At 36.3% G+C, this 20,804-nt stretch overlaps 1 protein-coding gene across 1 annotated transcript; it reads right to left on the reverse strand.

The window, feature by feature from the left end:
* Window positions 1-3,802: 3,802 nt before the first annotated feature.
* LOC139709009 (dnaJ homolog subfamily B member 11-like) lies at window positions 3,803-20,800 on the reverse strand. Its single transcript, XM_071620977.1, has 10 exons — window positions 20,680-20,800; window positions 17,395-17,551; window positions 13,462-13,559; window positions 11,185-11,317; window positions 10,099-10,241; window positions 9,363-9,445; window positions 7,715-7,772; window positions 5,311-5,422; window positions 4,623-4,782; window positions 3,803-3,933 (listed from the first exon to the last, which is right to left on the reverse strand). The coding sequence occupies exons 1-10, from the start codon at window positions 20,742-20,744 to the stop codon at window positions 3,869-3,871; spliced, it is 1,074 nt and encodes a 357-aa protein (XP_071477078.1). The 5' UTR covers window positions 20,745-20,800; the 3' UTR covers window positions 3,803-3,868.
* Window positions 20,801-20,804: the final 4 nt, after the last annotated feature.

A 20,804-nucleotide genomic window follows, 5' to 3' on the forward strand; every position in this document is an offset into this window, starting at 1 on the left:
AGAAAAGAAAGGGAAAAATAGAAAAAAAAACTGCTCACATGTACAAATCATGTGGATTATCTTCATCAAGGCACTTATGTGACTGAAACTGAAAAAAACACTATCGATTTTTTTTTTTTCATTTTCCAATTATTGAGAGCACAGAAAACCTGACAAAACTAACATAATGCAAGAACATACAGCGAACTACTCTGGAAAATAATATTTGTATGTCAATCTTTAAGTTTGGGTAGTCGGTCTCCCTGTACACCACTAAAAAGCATGACAACACAATTTAATAAGCACACCGATGACAAGAACACATAGGAAACACATACATACATACTATGCCATCATAAGAGTGTGTTCATACATCACAAATTACAAGCACAGTACTTTAGATGCTACGACACCCCCACCCTGCCCTAAACACACAAGTCACATAATATTCACACAAATTCTTCTGTCTTTTCTTTCAAAAACTTTTAAAAATGGAAAAAAGTGATGGTTACTTAAATGCTTAGAGCCAATCAAGTCAAAATACTGCAATTTTGACATTTTTTCAAGGTTTTTGCAAGTTGCAATGTACAAAATACGTTTTTATTTTCTTGTGTGTGTGGTGTGTGTGGGTGCATGAGGTGGGCTTAATAATGGCAAATATCTATATACTAAATCACAGATGCCCTTTGAAAAATCACACTCTTGATGAGATTATCGATTGTCTCTAACAACACCATCCTTGTGATGTAAGCTTTGCATGACAATACTCCAGAGTTACTCGAGTGACACTAAGATGAATCCACATTATCCACAGTAACCCATCAGAAATGATCATTGCATCAGCAAATTGGCAACAATGAATTTTACTGCACATCTTAATTGAAGAAGTTGGGTAGACCTGGTTTAGTTTCAATGCATCAGCACAAACTCAGAAAGAAATACATACATAAGAAGAAGAAGAAAAAAAAAAAGACCATGTTGGCAATTTGAGAGAAACAGGAACTCTGAATATTCTAAACTGTGCTGCCAATTTCAGAATCAATTACATATTTAGTGATTGCAAGGATTTTGAAAATTCTGCAACCACAATGAATAATTCTATACATGCACACGAAAACAGCAAGAGGCTCACATGAAAGAGAATTTCCTCCCTATAAGACAATGAATTGTCAAATATCATAACACAACTTAATATGTTAAGTGATATCTTCTTACAAATGAAAGTATCATATCCGAACATTTTTACAATACATCTAAAAGTGCTTGAACAACAAGAAAATGGCAAGTCCCTTGCCTACACGTCTCAGACATAATTCTGTTATCGGTATCTTAAATCCCTGGGTCGTTAAATACCTTGAAGTCTTATCCCTTGCCAGTCAACGTGTGAATTGTTTTACATTCAAAACGAGCGCTAAAAATATCACCAAAGGCACAGTGCCATCTCCTACTCAACTTGTGACTGCAAATTCTATCTACATGTAGGGTCTCGCTTGTCTTTCTTTGCATGACTATGACTTCCCATCTTACTAACCTGTCAAATCTTTAATTTTTCTCTCAGCTTGCCTGTATTTTTTTTTTTTGTTCCTTTTCAAAAATTCCCTTACAAACTGCAGTTTTGCCTGTACTTTGTGCCATTCCAGTGCACATTGAGTGCAATAAGAGTCTCAAGGTTCAAACGTCCCAAACAAATTCTAACATGACCAGCATTTTTAAGTATCATCTTGTTATTGTCTACTGAGTTCATCAAGGCATGAATTTCAACAATGCATCAATTAAATTCTCACTTACTTTCAGCACAAACTTTTTCAGTGTGTTTCGTGAACAGACAAAACAAGAGTGTACAATGTGTATGTATAGGATGAAATATTTACACATACAGCATTTTGCTGGAGTCAACAGTGTTCTGTAATACATGTATATCCATTTGACAGCCTTGGTACATGTAATATGTAATATCATAATGCAATATATGGCCTATAGAAGAGAACATTTTAGCTCACTGATTAAATCGAAAACAATTGAACGACAATATTTCCCATACAAACTTTGGATAGAAATTGTAAATCTATGCTGAAACTTGCATTTATGTTTTTTTTTTTTTTTTCTGACTGAAATTCGGTGCATTTCTGTATAATAAGTACATTGTACATATCACTTTGTACATATGATCATTTCTTTTAATTATCTGTAATCTGGAAAATATTCGTTTAGAAAAAACAAAACAAAAACAGAACCACAATCAGTTACTGTGAACTACAAACATGTACACAGATCTTATTTGCTTGTGTAGTTAGGCAGTAGCTTTCACTTTGCTTTCAGAGAAATAGATGATCAACTACCAAGAAGTGAAATATACCTACTGTACATGCTCTCTTTTGGGGAAATATTTTGACTTATTCCATGAAATTTGCCAGAAATGACTGTCAAAGGAGAGTTGTTGGCAAATCTTTATCAAATTGCACTCCACATGTTCAATCAAGCCGACACACACATACTGCTATGTAAAAACATGATAAAGTTTCTCTTCAATGCAAGTTTGAACAGGGTATACAAATGATAAATTAGGAACACTATACACATAAGAGAGTAAGTAAAATTCTGGCAACCAGCTGATGGAGGAAATATTTCGACCATTGATGAGACGGAGGCCGAAAGACCTCACTTGTGACAAAGACAAGATGTTTCAGTGCTTCACAAACTCCTAGTTTAATCCACCGGTAACAGAAACTGAATGCTACATATCACATTGTGTACATCTATCAGGGATTACCAAACATCAGAAGAAATGGTTTAACGATGTGTATCTTCCACAATAGAATAATATGTGATTCAGTGTACAAACAAAGGACATCAATATCCAATATCTCTTAAACTCTTTAATTCATTAGAGGACAAGTCCACCTTCATATACTTAAGGATTGAGACAATGCAGCAATATTAGTAGAACACATCAGTGAAAGTTTGAGGAAAATTGGACAATCTGTTCAAAAGTTACGAATATTTTAAGTATCTGCGCAGTCACTGCTGGAAGAGAAGACTACTACAGTGTATGATGTCACATGCGTACAACTATATAAGGAAAATAAAAAGAGAATTTCTCAAAACTTTACTTTTTGAATAGAGCGCACATTCCTTCGACTTGCTACTGACGTATGTTAAGGGTAATATTATTCCCCCTGCCTTTTGAAAGAGAGAAGTCGAGTGTTCTTTTGTTATGCGAGAAAAATGGAAATATGTTGAATTTTCTTTATTCTTTCTTTATATCGTTGTACTCATGTGACATCACAAGCTATAGTAGTCTTTTCATCCAGTCCTGACTGAGCAAAAACTTCAAAAATTCATAACTTTTTAACGGATTGTCCGATTTTGCTCAAACTCTCACTGATGTGTTCTACTAATATTGCTGCATTCACTCAACCCACATGTCTATGAAGGTGAACTTGTCCTTTAACTATTTCATTACTTTTCTTTTCCGATTTTTTTTCTCAACTGTGATGTTGGGTGTGACATCATGACAATCCTCAAATGACAAGGTGGTAGATTTCAAAGTGACAATTTCCTTTCCTTTATTTTCTTCTCAATCTACATTAATCTTATCAATTTATATTACAGAGGACTTGCTATACAACATACTGCAATGGGTGAGAGGATTTATAGTATAGCTTTATGTAAACATTATCAACAAGGATAGAAATAAGGTACATGCAACACCAAGCTAAACTTGAATAAAGTCATACCCCTTTTGGAAATGCAGAGTGCACAGATATTGATTAAAACAAACAAACAAATAAACAAACTGTGAAGCTGCTAGCTGTACCTAGGACAAAGTGAGAAAATAGGATATCATTTAAGGTAAAATATATCTACAACTTGGTAACTGTGATGACTGCTAGTAGCCTTGAAGTCCATTGTATACTGTTTGCGAGGACTCCTGGTTTAGTAATGTCTGCAGACCTGGAGAGAAAAATAGTAGGGAGATGGCATGTGAAAGAATTTCTAGTTTAGTAAACCATAAAAAACATAACACAGGAAAAGTCTGTATCTGAAAATAATAATAATAATATTATCTTTTATTTATTTATTTATTCTATTTTATTTTATTTTCTTTTTTTTTTAATTTTTTGTAATGGATAATGTGAGGAACACGACTGTGCCTATTTCCACTGTGTTCCAAGAGTTTGGGCACCATTTTTTGGATTTGAACACAAATATCACACACACACACAAAACAAATCCTATTTCAGTTGACATAGAGCCTTAAACATGTTTCCTTCCATGATCTCTTCGTTTTTTTTTCATAAGTGTCTGAGGTTAGTAAAACATTTATTATCCTCTTCGTTTGATTTTTACTCCAGCCATCTTATACCTGAAGCAGAAATGCACTAGAGGATGTCTGCAGACCAATTAGTGATGCTGCTAAAATGAACAAAAGTGGAGCAGATCTACCACAGAGCATAGGACGGGTAAATCGTCTACTACGATGCAAACCACACAAGTAAAAGCATACTATCAATAGATATGAAATATCTTTCTCTCGAGTGTTTGATACTGAGCTCTGACACATGACAATGAAGCTCAATCGTTTTAATATACCAGCAGTTTCTTTTTTTGTTTTCCCAATAAACAGAGTGCATTCCACTTACTTTCTCTTTGTTCTTCTGTAAGCTCTCCCTTTGGGAAAGAGACATCAAACGTGACTATTAATGTTCCCTTGACGTTGTTGTTTTCATAGTTTGGCATTCCTTCACCCTTTTTCCTCATCTTAGCTCCAGGCCATGTGACCTTTTCTCGGACTACTTTCACCTGGATGAAAGGGAGAGAGAAATTGTACAAATACAAATACAAAATTATGATGTAAGCAATCTGGGATGGGTACCATTAACTGTACAATTATCTTGTGATATGGAAATGAAGAAATCAATGAATGAGATATGTAGCTTAATATGAACAAAATTTAGGAATATACAGTGTACTTCAGGTGTTGTTTTGTACTATTACCACATAGCAGAAATGAAAGTGACCATCAGTACAAAAGCATAGCTGGTATTCTAAAAACAAAAGAGTGTTGTAAGCCTTGCCTGAAGGTTACTGCTTTGTTCAAGAAAACCAATAATAAACTAAAAACTCATTTTGAAGCACTTCAGAACATTCAAAGAACACCTGCTACAGACAGAAACAACCAAATTCTATGTTTGTGTGTGTGCTGGTATATGTGTTTGCTTGTTTGTTTGTTTGTTTGTGTGTGTGTGTGTGTATGCATAATCTATATATTACACAGAAATAGACAGACAGACAGACATACAGACAGAAACATTGAGAACTAGAACTTACTTTATGGCCGTCTAAATGCTTGATTTCCATTTCGAACCCTGTGAGGGCGTCGATTAATGATATCGTGACGTTGGTGTACAAGTCGTCACCTCTTCTCTCAAAGAGTGGATGCCTGTGAGGAAGGGAAGAGCATACAACCAGGTAACAGCATGAAGTACTCACAGGGGATGAGCAATTCCAGATTTATCAGCTGACAAAATCCACTAAACACTGCTGCTGATATACAAAATATTCTCCAAAGTGTCCAACCAGGAAGGTGTTATAGATATGGAAAAGGAGCTATTGGTCTCCCTTGAAGTCATGCTTGGCACTGTCGGGAAGTTAGAGGGTGTGTACAGTTCTGGTTGAGGTGAGGATTTAGCTTACACCGTTTTGCGAGATATTCAGATACCACTCTATGAGATGCCAAAGAGCATGCAATTCTAAGGGTATCAAAAGTTTATTTGATGAAAATCGGTTTTGAATTGGCTGAGATATTCAAAAACGAGGTGAAACAAAGAGATCCTAATAAAAGGTGTGGCCTGTTGCCTTTTATTATCATCACTTTTTTTTGGATATCTCAGCCATTTGAAAACCAATTTTCATCAAATAAAAGTTGAATCCTTTTTAAAATTACACGCTCTTTCATATTTCAATAGAGGTTTCTCATTATCTCACTTAGGAATGTTCAAAACATGAATCCCCACCTCAACCAGTATTGTACAGTCCCTTTAACTCGTTGAGGACGAGTCCTGGGTATATTCGGGCAGGTGTCTATGGGAAATGCGTGTTGTAGCAAAATTAGTCCGTCCTCAGTGGGTTAAATGTGCTTAACTATAGGTTGGCCAGGTGCTTTGACTAAAGAGCACGTCAGTAGTCAGGTCTAGCACTCTCACAGCTAAAAAGACTGCCCCCTGCTGCACTTTGCTCTCTCTTTCAATGTACTGGCAACAATGAATGTGTGTGCTTTGAATTGGAGCAGTAAATTTAAATGCAATATGAACTTTACACTTATAACAGCAAAAAATAGAAACACAAGCTTGAACAAGGCTCCAACGGAGTACTTAATTTGAAATATCAAACATGCGAGATTAAAAGAAAGGAAAATAACATGCGCTACTGTGTATAAGAGGACCTCATTTTCTTTTCATTTCATTTCGATTTGCACATTACAAAAGAGAACAGAAATACCATGTTTATTACTTTGAACTCCTTGAATGCCACTCAATTTATGACAACTCCCTGGCCCAACCCACAGATGGGCGGCCATGATCAGGCAAAACTACGTACATGTATCTCATTTGAAGCGATTTTGAGATATTCACGTTTAAATTTTAAAGGCCTGCCGTTTTACATAGAGTGATTTACGTAACTTGGAATTGTGTTCTATAACGAAAAGAAAACTTTTATGTTTTATCTAACTGAAAATACATGCTCATTGCCACATATTTAGAGAAATTTTAGATTTTTTTAAAAGATATGTACTTCTGCTTGATCATGAGAATCCCATAGATTGTGTACAAATACGACATATGCGTACAGATCGGAACTTGAGATACGTAGTTCTGCCAGCCACTCAAGCTGCCTCAATGAAAGAGTACAATCAGGCAAAACCACGTAACTATAGCAGTTACCTGCTACGTATCTCAAGTTACGTAGTTCTGCCAGCTCAATGACATCATTTTTACCCCAAAACCTTAAAATTTGAGAATCTTATTTTAAAAATTACAGATTTATGATATATTTTAACATACTAAGCATGATGTTACGTATAAAAAACTCACCAAGCCAAAAAACAAAAAATGTCCAAAAATCGAGATACGTAGTTCTACCAAATCACGGCTGTAGAGCGACATCATTGTGGTCATAATCACACAAAGATTCCTGGCACAGCCAAAAGTTTACTCTGATGTCTGACTTCACGAGGGACTATATCAGCTTTCACAAATATAAGCACGATGGGTGGAGTTGTCAGTAATAATTCATCTACCAGACGGACTGCCCATGTGACTCTTCATGAAGCCTTATAATACCTAGGAGAATGGTAGATGAAACAACTTGGCATTCACAGAAGCCTGCTATTCCACCAAGGATACTGGTAAAAATACAAAATAAATACTTTCAACAGTGAAAGACTCTCTTGTTACAGCCACATGAGGGCTCAATACCACTTTCCCAGTTTCTTAAACATATTTTGATGACAAGTTTTTGATACATTCATTTAGACTGCTGTTATTCAAATTTCACTAGATTTGGTGTTACGTTTTGCCAGTAAATGTCAAGAAATGTTTGAAAACGTCAAAGCTGAAAGCTTTGACAATTTATAAACCAGTAACTCATAAACCAGTACCAGGTATCTCACAAATGCGGCAGCGGTTTAGATACATCGAGTAAAAGACAACAAATGAGACTGAGCTATACTCACTTTAATGTGATGATTTTAAATCTGAGATCTCCAGGCTCACCATCTATATGAGGTTCTCCTGTTCAAACAAAAAGAGCACGAAATAATGAGTATGAGGAATATGCAATGAAAGGAAACATATTCACACAAATATTGCGCTCAGCATCAGCACTGTGGACATGTTTTCAAGACCACAAACAAACAAACATCACTTATCATTCTTTATCTAAGTGGATGTAATGGTAATTCTTTTTTTTTTCAATGTGTCTCATTGATACCATTTACTGACTGATACAGATGCACTTAGCGGTCAATCAGTTGTTGCTAGGTAGTACAAGGATTTGGCATGCTTTGTGGTTGTTAAGGCAATCTTTTGTGAATGATTTAAGTGCAAAATCTGAATGCATTACAGAAATAAGACAATTTGTTTACTTTCTACACACAGCTGTAGTTCACCATCTGCAGGTTCACAACCAATACTGTCACAGATATATGTACCAGTAACCACATGCAATTATAGATTTGACCGTAATTAGATACAATTATAGTTTTGCTGACGAAGTAAGATATTTATTATTGCGACTGGATACAGCTGCTGGAAATGTTGCTACTTGGGATATGTGCATAATACCAAACAAGGACAAAAATCTATGTAACCATGGAAACTAAGCAAGGTAGAAAACCATGCAGACATCTAAGAGGCAATGACATGAACTGCATGGAATGCCTTCATCCTTCCATTCAAGGACCACCTCCATACAGGATTTCATCATTAGATACTAGTTATCAAAATTGTTGTCATTACCATGGCAACAGCCAACTTGGAATGACTGAATGTGTTCAAAACTTAAATGTGTCACAGACTATCCTGAAAACTGAACTTGAGAACTGACTGAAAGATACAAAAAAAAAAAAAGAAATCTTGAATTATTCCTCATTATCTACAACATTTCTCCAGCATTTGCTTTGATAGCTTTATAGACATTGCTGCATTATGGAAAACCTGTAGGACTAAACATTCCTGTTCTATTCATGCCTGTAAGAAGTATATGCTCTAATGTACATTGTATGTACTGACCTTTGGCACAATCATTGATTTAATTGATATGTTGAAATGACCAGAATATAAAAGATCACTGTGGCAGTGCACACTGAATTCTTGTTTTGTTTTGTTTTGTTTTGTTTGTTTGTTTGTTTGTTTGTTTTTTATTAAATCTGGAATTAATTGTGCCACTGTTAGTGGGAATAGAAAAAATATATGTGACTTTAACAGGTCTGGGATAAAAATGTTTTTATGGCTCCATAGAACATTTTCGGTTTACATTGCAGGTATCTTCAGATTGTTTTGAAACAAAAGGTGAAAATACTGCAATAATTTGTAAAGGTCCAAAATGAATTGAGGGTAAGATACCCCTCTATATCTCCATGGACATTTGCAACGAGAGTAAGATGTATTTCATAACTGTCAGGTGAGGAAAGGGTGAAAAAGATGTCATAATTTTTGTAGGGTAGATACTTCAGCTCAGTGGCACCCCTGGTAAATTTTCAATCTGAATGAGAGGCAGTGAGCAATTGCCTGAGAAATAGAAATTGAAACACAGCTGTGCATTTTTTCTACTTATTCTTCTTTCTTTCTTTTGGGGAAGGACATACTGTTGCTCAGACTTACCTTCTGCTACAAAGGGATACTCCTGGCCATCATGCATGCCTGGTTCGATTTCAACCTCTAGCAGCTTTTCCTCATTGACAAAGCTGAAAATCAAACGCAGTGACTTTCTGTGAGTTTAAAAACACTAGCATCCTCTGCAGGGCCTCAACATTTCAATTCAATAATTTCAAACTTTATAATAACAAAATTTTTAGGTATAGCTTATTTGACACAAATTGCATCAAAGTCAGTTTGGCAGCAACAAATAATACCTCTTAAAAAAGTTCTCTCACTTTCGTCTAGTTCAACGTGTACCTTTCAATTTCTTTGCAATTGATGCCTAAAAATATTGTGTGTACGAATATCCATTTGCTTTATTATCTAAATGTTGTGGTATGCTGTCTAGAATTATCTTCTTTCACTACAAACAACAGCCAAAAATAACATTATACATCGTTTTTGAGTGGTCTGCTTACTAGGGACATAAAATGACCTTTACGGCAGAGCACATTTTAGGAAAATCAAACAAGAAAATATTTAAAAGTTTTACTTTCTTTCTACATGTTATGAGAAAGAGAGCACTACATAACATATATGGAAGTAAAGTGTAGAAAACACACAAATAATCAAAATGGATGAACTCTCTCATTGAACATATTAATATAAATATGATAGAAATGATTTAACATCATACAAGGTTAAATGAGATTTCACACTAGCCAGGGAGAAGAGTTGTGGAGGGCACATTGGTACTTACGACACGTTGGGACAGTCGTCGCAGACCTCTCGCTGTGTCATCTGGAATCGACCGGGCCCGAGCTGGACGGTCTGCATCTCTTGTCGACAGTTGCATTTCCTCTTTCCAGGCGCTTCTCTGGCCACTGGCTTGTAACGTACAACCTGGGAGGGTGAGGGGAAGGGGGTGGGAGGGGGGCAAAGTTGAACAAAGTTGAGTTTTGAATGAACCACCCTACAAATTTGATCCTTTCAAATTCATGATAGCACCAGAACATCATGAGAACAAAACTGAGATGAGGAAACTGAGATGGAGTGTACTCTGCTTTTACTTTCTACGGCGATTCCTCATTGCTCTGAAAACATTTCTGTTGAATATGACTATTCTCAATATGAAAGGTAAAAACATCTTTTTAACTGCCACACCAAAAACTTCTTAACTTTCTAATTACATGAACAATATTACATCATCAAGGTGAATGAATTTGTTAACTAAGGACCTGTTGCATAAAAAGTTACCTTTGCTGTTAAACATAAACCAAACTCTAGTCCTGAATACTTCTTTCTGATTGGCAGAAAGCGAGTTATGGTTGATCTTAATAGTTCGATATCAACCATAACTTTTTATGCACAGACCACAGATCAGATGAGTCCTTGTTTGACAGTTACTCAGGCTACAATACATCATGTCTATATCAGTGGCGGATCCAGAGGGGGGCGCAACCGGCGCACACCCCCCCCCCTTTATTTTTCGTGAAAAACAAAAGAAATAAAAAGAAAAAATATGAAATGAAACCCGGAAGTGCCACCAGAAATATTAGTCACGCCCCCCCTTTACAGAAGTCCTGGATCCGCCCCTGTATATCAATAACAGTCTGCCTGAAGTATTGATTTTAAATATGTATGGACTTGAATCTTGCACCATTACCCAAGAATCAATACAGTAACATTTTGAATCAATACAGTAACATGTTGAAGCAATACCGGTAATTCATAGTTTGAAATGTGTAACCACGAAACCAGCCCTTCCAAGCAATGTTTATTACAAAAAGCTGGTGAACTACATCTATACAGGATGTGTGTGTGTAATAACGATATATAGCCAAACCTCCACAAAGTTGCCGGTGTAGAGTTCTTCAAGGGTGACATCAAGGTCAATTGTGATGTCATCGCCTCTAGGGATGTCATGATTTCTCTGGTGGCCCTGACCACCGAAGGCAAAGTGAAAGTCTCCGAAGAAGCTAGGGATGAAAATGGAGAAATTAATGAATATTGAGCTTTGCTTTTACCGTGAATGGTCTATTCTAAAGGAAAAATCCATCCTTAACATTAGTTTTTGTTTAGATAGAAGTGGAGAAATTACAAGAACAGGAATGTGAAAGTTTGAGTAAATTCTGATGAAAACTGAGAGAGTGATTTTTTTTTCTTCTCTTTAGTTATGATCAAACACAAACTGGTATTTCTGTGATATCACACCTGAGCCCACCTTCTATTTGCTCTGTACTATAAGACAAGAAAGTTTCATTTTCCCATCTGAGTAAATTACATCATTCACACAACCTAATACAATCATTATAAATATTTAATTTTATACGAGCACTGCATGGAAAGTTACATAATAAATTGAATATTCCCTCATTATTAATCTAATTTCTAAAAAAAAGTTTTATTGAATTTCATGCAAAGGGCAAATGGAAAGTGAGCTCACAATATTACTTCACAAAGTTGCCAATTTGTGCTTGATTGATCAAAACTATTAAAAAAAATCAAAACATTCTTACAACTTTTTTTCATCAGAATTTGTGCAAACTTTCACTGTGCAGTTCCTCTCATCTTTTTTTTTTCACTTCTATCCACACTAACTCATTTTCAGGGTGGATTTCCCCTATAACTGACGCTGAATAGTGAATTGATTATTATCTTTGAATACATAGTTTCTTACATGTAAAAAATTATTCAAAGATAATAATCAATGAGTATCAAAGACATTTAAAGGATGGTGATTATATCTGAATCATCCATATTTTCAAATGTATTTCAAAGAAAATGATTCTGTGAGAATAATAATAATAATAAAAAAATCTTCACAGAGCATACAAAAGCATAAACATTTTGTCAGGATCTTTACATTGTATGCAATACCGAGGTACATGTCATTTCTGTTATGAAAAGTGCATTTTACTCTATGCAAAAATTGTTACCAAAGACTGACTATTGTCCTAGTTAAAAGCATTTGCATGGTTGGAATTCTATCGATGTACAGCCAATGCACAAAAATTATCATTCTTATGATCACATTTCAGTAACTGCCTACCCTTTCAAACAATGTTGTAGTAGCAATTATAAATCCTGTTCACATGAATATTGTCAGAATACCATGTTTAACCTCTTGAAAGGATTATACAAGATCTTCATCTGTTACCACCTTTTATTAGGATGACACCTCAAACAAAGTTACACATGTAGGTATTTCCCATTTTAGTTTAAATTTCACTGTTTAACCTGATTACATACAACGTATCCAACAGTGGCCGAACTTTGTAGGTCTACATCAATTTTGATAGGTCTGCTATCAGTTTTCAAACATTTCCTTGAACCTTGTGAGTTCAACTCCTGTTTGAACATCTGCATAAAAAATGCAAACATGAAATTGGCACTTGATCAATATGATAACATATGTAACCAGCACATGCTGTCCATACCTCCAGAATGTTTACCATTCAAGTTTGGGGAATTACAAAAAAGAAAAGAAAAGAAAAAAGAAACAACCTACCATCAACTAGAAGTTACAGGAAACCAAAGCCCAAATATAAATGTGGATTGACAGAAAGCAGCAGTATAAGTAGAACGTGTACATCAGTGATCATCTGAGGAAATTTGGACAATCCGTTCAAAAGTTAAATTAATTTTTGAAATGTCTGTGTCACCATCACTGGATGAGAAGACAATTGTACATGTACTTCAGCTTGTGGTGTCACATGTGTAGAACGATAAAGAAAATATAAAGAAAATTCAACATATTTTCACTTTTCGAGCATAATAAAGAGCACTTGACTTACCTCATCAGAAAGGAGGAATAATATTACCCTCATCATATCATGTCCGTAAAAAGTCAATGGAATGTGTTCTTTTCATGAAAAAAAAGAAGAATTCTCCTTATATTTGTTTCATACTGTTGTCCATAATGACATCACAAAGTGTAGTGTACATACAGACTGTAGTCTCCTTATCTAGCAATGATGGCATCCAAACTTTAAAAACTCATAACTTTTGAATGGATTGTCAAATTTTCCTCAAACTTTCACCGACGCATTCTACTAATATTGCTGCTTTCACTCAATCCATATTTTGGGCTTTGGTTCCCCTGGTCTATCATGATACTCACCTGGAGAAAGGGTCCCCGTGACCCCCGTGACCCATGTCCTTCAGACCTTCCTCTCCTCTTGCATCATATGTTCTCCTCTTGTCTTCATCTGACAGAACCTGTCCAGGGGAAAGACAAAGAGAAAGTCTCTTAGATGATCTCTTTGTTTGTTTGTCTATTTGTTTGTTTGTATTTCTTATGTGTGTGGTTTTTTTTAACGAATAGTGAGGTAAAACCCCATGCCTGAACAAAGCATCTACAGCACATGCATGACAGGAATGATCCCCATTAGCAAAATGTACAGAGCTCTGTGAATAAGGATACAAAATGTACAGGAATGTATGTTAATTTCACGCATAGTTTCTTGATTAGGTCACATACATGAAGCTCCTTTAAACTTCCCCACCTTCTAATATGATTTTATAAATATTGTTTACAAACAGACAATTCACATGCATAATTATGCACTACAATTGTATATAACATGCACTCACATCAGTCTGCACATGTGTACACACACACACACACACACACACACACACACACACACACACACAAAGTGACTAAAGGATATGATTATAATTTCATGCCCATCTTTCTTGACTACAATATTCATCTCTTTTAGTTTTACAGATGTCCAGCGTGTAAGTGTATATTATCTCCCACCTCCATACATAACTGCATACATGTACATCTAAATTGTTTACAAACCAACCTGTCTAACCATGCCTTTGTCAACTAAAATTTCAGAAAGTGGGTCATGGATCAATATGACTTCTCAGGAACACAAGGAGCCTCATCTCATTAAAATTTAGAAATATTTGCACCAAGAAAGTCATGTTTATTTCCCAGTAGATTTGAGACCTTCTGTGACTTCTTGGTAGTGATTGATGCTAAAGATATTAAGCTGACATTAAGCACATTTCACAACAAAAATATAACAAAATTATTGGAGTTAAATCATAGCACTATGCAACTAGCTATCTGTCTATATATGTACATGGAAGTACATTTGTACATTGTGTAGATCATCTCCTCTGATCTCTTCTCCTGCAAAAATAATCTTCCACTTTTTCCCTCAGCTATTTCCTGGTGCTGTGTTGATACCATACACGTGTATGTACAAATAGATAAGAACTTGACATTAGTATAATATATACACACACACATGCCAACAGACACATTATTTTTGGTACTATGAAACACACCGATACAATCTGTCTCGACTCACATGAATACACATGTGCTAATGAATGCCAGTACAGTGTACTGGGAATAAGGACAACTGGTCATGAATAATGCATTCACAAAAGCCAATGAGATTTAGCCCTGTGCTACTGAATAATTCATCAGGTTTAGCTCCTGACCTCTGACCAATCACAATCCAACACATGTGCCAAATCTTCCTACACGCCTACCAGCTGTTTGTTGTGAATGAGAGTTGGACCTGTGTGTGTGTGTGTGTGTGTGTGTGTGTGTGTGTGTGTGTGTGTGGTGATTGGCACCGTGTGACAGCTAAACCAGGGAGGTGGGAAGCCAATACTTACAGTAGTTTTACGGACTATAAAAGAGAGTGGGGAAATTCCAGGGCAAAGTGTGCAATGTACCGCAAATATCATCAAACTATGATTGTCAAGGTATACACTATACTGAAGGCACATTTAGGAGAGTTTCAAAACCCTATTCATTCATAATTTCAGTCTATTCCTTCAGATTTAGTAATCTAATGTGCTTACTCAATATTCAATACAAATGCAGGAATGATTGTTCTTGGTAACTTTTTTTTTATTAGACTTTAATATTCACTGTCCAGTATTCAGTCTAGTTCATGTAACCTCTACTATACATTTTGTACAATGCCATGAAACTATCTTCTTCATTTTTAAAAATAGAATTTAGCACTGTATCAATAACCATATCATTATCATTATTATCATCATTATCATTAGGCTCTCTTTATCATTACTGTCGATAGATAAACATTACGAATCTCAACACATTGCAAACTCATGAATCTTCAGGAAAGTTTTCTTTACTCAGCTTGGCTTTCCATTGGTAGTTTGTTAGTCAGACTATTAGAACACAAATTATCAAAATATTGAGGTTGTACAATGATTTGAAATTCAAAGTGACTCTCCACTTTGGTTAGATTTTTGCAAACAGGTCTGACAAGAATTTTTATGAACATCTGAAGACATTTTTTTTTTTTTTTTTTTTAACGGAGGTGAGGCAGAATTATTGGCAATTAGAGTCAGTCAATCATTTGCATCATTGCAGCTCAAAGACACAAGCACTTGAATCTCACTGCAGAATGCAACCAATAAGGGATTGGGACTCGGTGGTGTCAAATTTCAAGGCAAAGTACAGACAGCATGCCTTCCACTTCCTTCAGTAGATGAGTACTGTAGGTCACGAGTAGAGTGAGTGTTGTGATCAAGTGTAAAGGGAATATGACCTACAGATGCAGACTTGCTGTTCTAAATGGATGCACTGACTGCCACACCAAGTCAAATCAAACAAATAGCTGTGATTTGCAATTTCATGATTTGATTTTCCAGTTGAACTGTAAAAGTGGATATTTTCGCGCGACTAATTTTTCGCACTTGGCCGGGTAAGAAGAGTTTCGCGTGTTGTTAATTCCGCGGAATCAGGACATCACGCACAAGACATATGGCAAGCAAAAATATTTGCGTGCTTTTATTTTCGCGCTAGTTTCTGGTTGCGCGAAATGTGCAAAAATTTTAACACCGCGAAAATTTCCACTTTTACAGTACTGTGATTTCTTCATGTGTCTCCATTACGACCAAAATATTTCATTGATGAGTTTGATCGTAAAAAGGGAAACTACAAAATTCATGCAGAACAGTGAGGCAAAAATCCCCACAACTCTTGGTACATTGTATGTACATAGCATCAGCAACATACTGTATGTACATTGTACCTGCATTTTCATTCATTAAAAGATCATCTACGTTTAATATACAAAAGTTACTTTGTAGAATGCATCATACTGTATCTAATCCCCAGTCTTCACCTTTCAACAAAATTACATCATTCACAGGTACAGTGCACTTCAAAAGAATAACAAGACACTTTGTTCAAGTGAGCAGTGTAAAGTTTTCTTAATTGGGATCAATGGACTCATATCCTCCTGCTTTTCAAGGTTCAATACGTATGTACAAAACGATGACTGCATCACCAGTATGTCTATTGTGAAATGTAAAACAATCTTATCTTTAGAAAACATCATCCTTTCTTATGTAAGCAAAATATGTAAAACACACACATACACACACACACACACACAAACGGTTTAGATTAGCATTACAGCATCACATGCAGTAGTGACTATCAAGTCATAATCAGTTTGTTCCCCATACATTTCACTCTTCTTCTTTTTTTTAATTTGAAAAGAACCAAAAAAATTGCTTTGTTGGTTGTCATCCAGTATCCTACTTTTGTTGTTGCTGTTGTATTGAGATAACTTTTGATACAAATGTGAGCCAATACATGGTAGTCTTGCTCAAACACATTTGTACATGACTGCATGACATTTATCACAGTTAAGAGGTAAATTGTACTTAGCATAAAATACCACCCATGCACTTAACACAGGAGTACAGTCTCATTGTAATTTTGCAAGACTTCTCAGATGAGAGCTCTGCAAGATTTCAATAGAACTCTAATAATTATCAACTTGCTTTGAGAGAGCAAGACAAGTTACATCTAATCAGAAGTCCATTTTATGCAGATGTTTGTAATTGATGAAAGGTGGAGAAATAGAAGTTACCAAGGCAACCACTCAAGTTCCATGTCTGATTGGATGTTTTTCTTGGCGATGTATTGGTCACTTCCCCTATCACAACTTATGATTTTCTACCTCTATATGCAACTACCCTAAATTCAAATGAAAATCACTAGCCGATTAAGAATTAAAGGTACAATGTATCCCACCTCATATGCTGCACCAAGATCTTGGAACTTTTCGTTAGCCTCAGGGTCATCTGGATTTTTGTCTGGATGATATTGCATGGCGAGTTTCCTGTACGCCTTCTTGATCTGGTTTGTGGACGCATCCCTCGGTACTCCCAAAATCTTATAGAAATCCCTCCTGCAGATTAAGATTGAAACCAGTGAGTTTGTGTGAAAGATCAGATGAGAGAAATAACTTACAAAGTCATCTATGACTACAGTATTTCAACACTCTAACTAGCCATCCATTTACAGTGGGTATGTACAGTTTACCTGTGAAAGGAAAAGTATGCAAGAGTGATTTTTTTGATATCATACAGCACAATGTGCACTGCATCTATGAACTCATTTGAACTGCATAGCACCAGTCAGTACATGCAACAATATCAACAACATCAACAACAACAACAACAACAACAACAACAACAACAACAACAACAACAACAACAACAACAACAACATGTGTATCAGTCATCATTGTTTAGGTTTTACAACTGAACATGCATCTACAATACATGTAAATAATATGCACAATCCAGATCCAATCCGAACTGGAGAAGAGTTTGTGGGCAACATTGTCACTTCCTTGCTAATCAGATGTCTCCTCTTCTGTCAAAAAGATAAATTAATAAATAAATAAAAAAGAAAAGATAATAAAACCATTAGGATAGTTATAAGTAAATGAATAAATGAAAAATAAGCATGGTTTCAAAATAATGATAATACTACATATACGCTAATATACCAGGTATATCTAAACCAGAAATAATATGGAATAGCTGCAATATTTATAAAATGCATTTGAACAATTCACAATATTCAAAAGAAGAAAACTGATGTAATTTTGGAGGTTTAAAATGCAAAAGTACACATTTGTAGACGCTGGCACTCACCGGCAACAGGTATAAACAGACCAAAGTGCAATGTACATTGTACATTGTAGGGACCTACTTGTATAGTGAACTGAGGGACAAAGTTCAAGGCAAAGCCCGTCTGATTGACAGAATTATTGGTTGTAACCCGTTATGAAGTATGTATCCCGCAGACCAGATATGGGTCATCTATTTACATTCAGCTACAAAGAAGTCAAAGTTTATATCTATTGTAATCATGAAACAACATACTGAAATAAAATATGTCAATGTAATAGTTACTTTGTAAACTTCCATAGAATGGTTTGCCCATGGTACAAAATGTTCATTGTGCCCACATCATCTTCTCCAAGCTACAAACAGAGTGATCACTATATACAATGTACATTAAAGGCGCATAGTCCCGGTGGGTGCTGTTGATGATACTGCCGATCACCGCTAGCATTGATACGAAGATTGACAAAGTTGAGCTGTCATCAAGAGTAAAATGCGTAGATGTTGCTTGGTAACATTCCCTTCCTTGTCTTCTCTGTGCATCACGCAGTCTGTAGTAATGCCAGGGTGCGTGCATATGTGCTTCTTAGTATATGACATCACAAAAGAAGTTTGCAATTTAAAGTTGTCATCCCCCTCAGCGGAATCATGAGCCGAACTGTGATCGGACCAGTGACTACAGAGGATCAGACTTCTTCGGACTCAGGGAAATGGGTCAAAGCATAAGCGCTAAAAGAGGAGTAGATAGCGTAGGTCTCTATTCTAGGAAACTTGCCCCATGCGCCTGCGTACACATTCAACTAAACCACCGGGACCATGTGCCTTTAAAAGAGACAAGGTTAGCTGGTCTCATGAATGTAATGTACATCATGTATTTGAACAATCATTGCTTGATAAGATCGGTTACTACTTCCTACTTACAATAAACATTCATACGCCATAGCTAATATGTCAAATAAACTTAAGCCGCAAAAGCTGTGAGATTTTCTGAAAATCTCACAGCTTCAAAAAATCTCACAGCTTGCGCGCTGTCTGTAAGTGCTGGATGGATGTGTGATGTGAAGTGACGTCGCGTCGCGGGATTCCAGAAAAAGCGCCCAAAGGTTAGCGGACAGCGGAATTGACGAAGAAAGTGAACCCGTCATACCTACAAAGTGATTACTTTGCTGACAAACTGGAGTACCCACCTACTCTATCAGTGTGGAATAGTAATTTGGAATATATGCACTTGGAAGTTGTAAGATCAGGTTAGTACTGATTTTATTTTTCTCGTTACAAATTTTTGTAAAAAGATGCCAGACTTCAGATTCACGAGGCTGATTTGTGCGCAGAGAGGTGAGAGCCGCAGAAAAAAGCACCAAAAATATATACATGTACGTAGTCGGATCAGGCCGCTAGGTGCGGCAGCCTTGTATTGAGCGAACCCACTGGCGCCCATGATTTGATGGGTCGCTGCGCATCGGTTGATTAAAACTCGATTGTTGTAAAAAAAAACAGACAGAATTTTTTCTTTTCATCATGGATAGTGGACATACATGTATGTGTGTAACAAAAAATCACCATGTAACGTTGCGACAATTTATATGTCAGATGTGAGATGAATAAAAAGTGAACAAGGAGCTTCATGAGTCTCTGTCCCTGGGGGCGTCATGAGGCTCTCCAGAGGCCTCGTGAGGCGGAGGAGTGCTCATACGGGGTAGCAGGCCTCAGGCCTCATGAACGGGTTTCCCGGACTGATATCACATTTGACTTTTGAGTTGTGGGTTCCACTTATCTTGACAAAAAAGAACTAGATCTAAGTCACCTTTAGTTGGCTTTAGATTTACTTGGAGTTGGTCTCAGACATCTGACTGACTGATCACCTGCTGATCTAGAGTAGAATTTATTGGACCACTCTAAATCTACTGTTTTCAACTTCAGTTCAAGTTCAACATGTCGATGTGGTCCCAACATCTCATGGGCACAGATGATAGACTGGACCCAAGCAAGTGAACTATCTGTGACTATTCCAGTCAGACAGTCTAAATCTTTGATTCGTCAACGGTTTTAAATGGGTGACACAAATAGTGAAATACATTCACTCATGCCAATGGTATTCCAGCCAGGTGAAGCTGGCACTGTCATGCTAGCCGTTAGGGCAATTTGTGGCAGTTAGATCTAGTGCTATTTCAAGATTCAGTATTAACAGTTAGATCTAAACTTTAACCCTACGCTACTTTGGCTTTATATATAATACGCTATGGATTTACGACTCGACTATGATATGAGTAATGACGATTACGAGGCCACACGAATTAGAATGAGTGGGACTGATACGGCGTACTCGACGGGTCTTCTTATTCCCAGATATTCGTTGAAACGTTCCCATGTCCTAAACAGAAATAAAACTCCGCTTACTCACCCTGCTAACACAGTGATGGAAATCTGTAATAACAACAAACATATATTCCACGTATAAATGGCCATCTCGGCAACTGGATATCCTATATACCGGCACTGCAGTGTTGTCCCGAATTACTGTGTAAC

Source organism: Diadema antillarum, unplaced genomic scaffold (assembly GCF_040938485.1).
Source record: "Diadema antillarum isolate AM-2024a unplaced genomic scaffold, OU_Dant_1.0 seq00001398_RagTag, whole genome shotgun sequence".
Classification (NCBI taxonomy): domain Eukaryota; kingdom Metazoa; phylum Echinodermata; class Echinoidea; order Diadematoida; family Diadematidae; genus Diadema; species Diadema antillarum.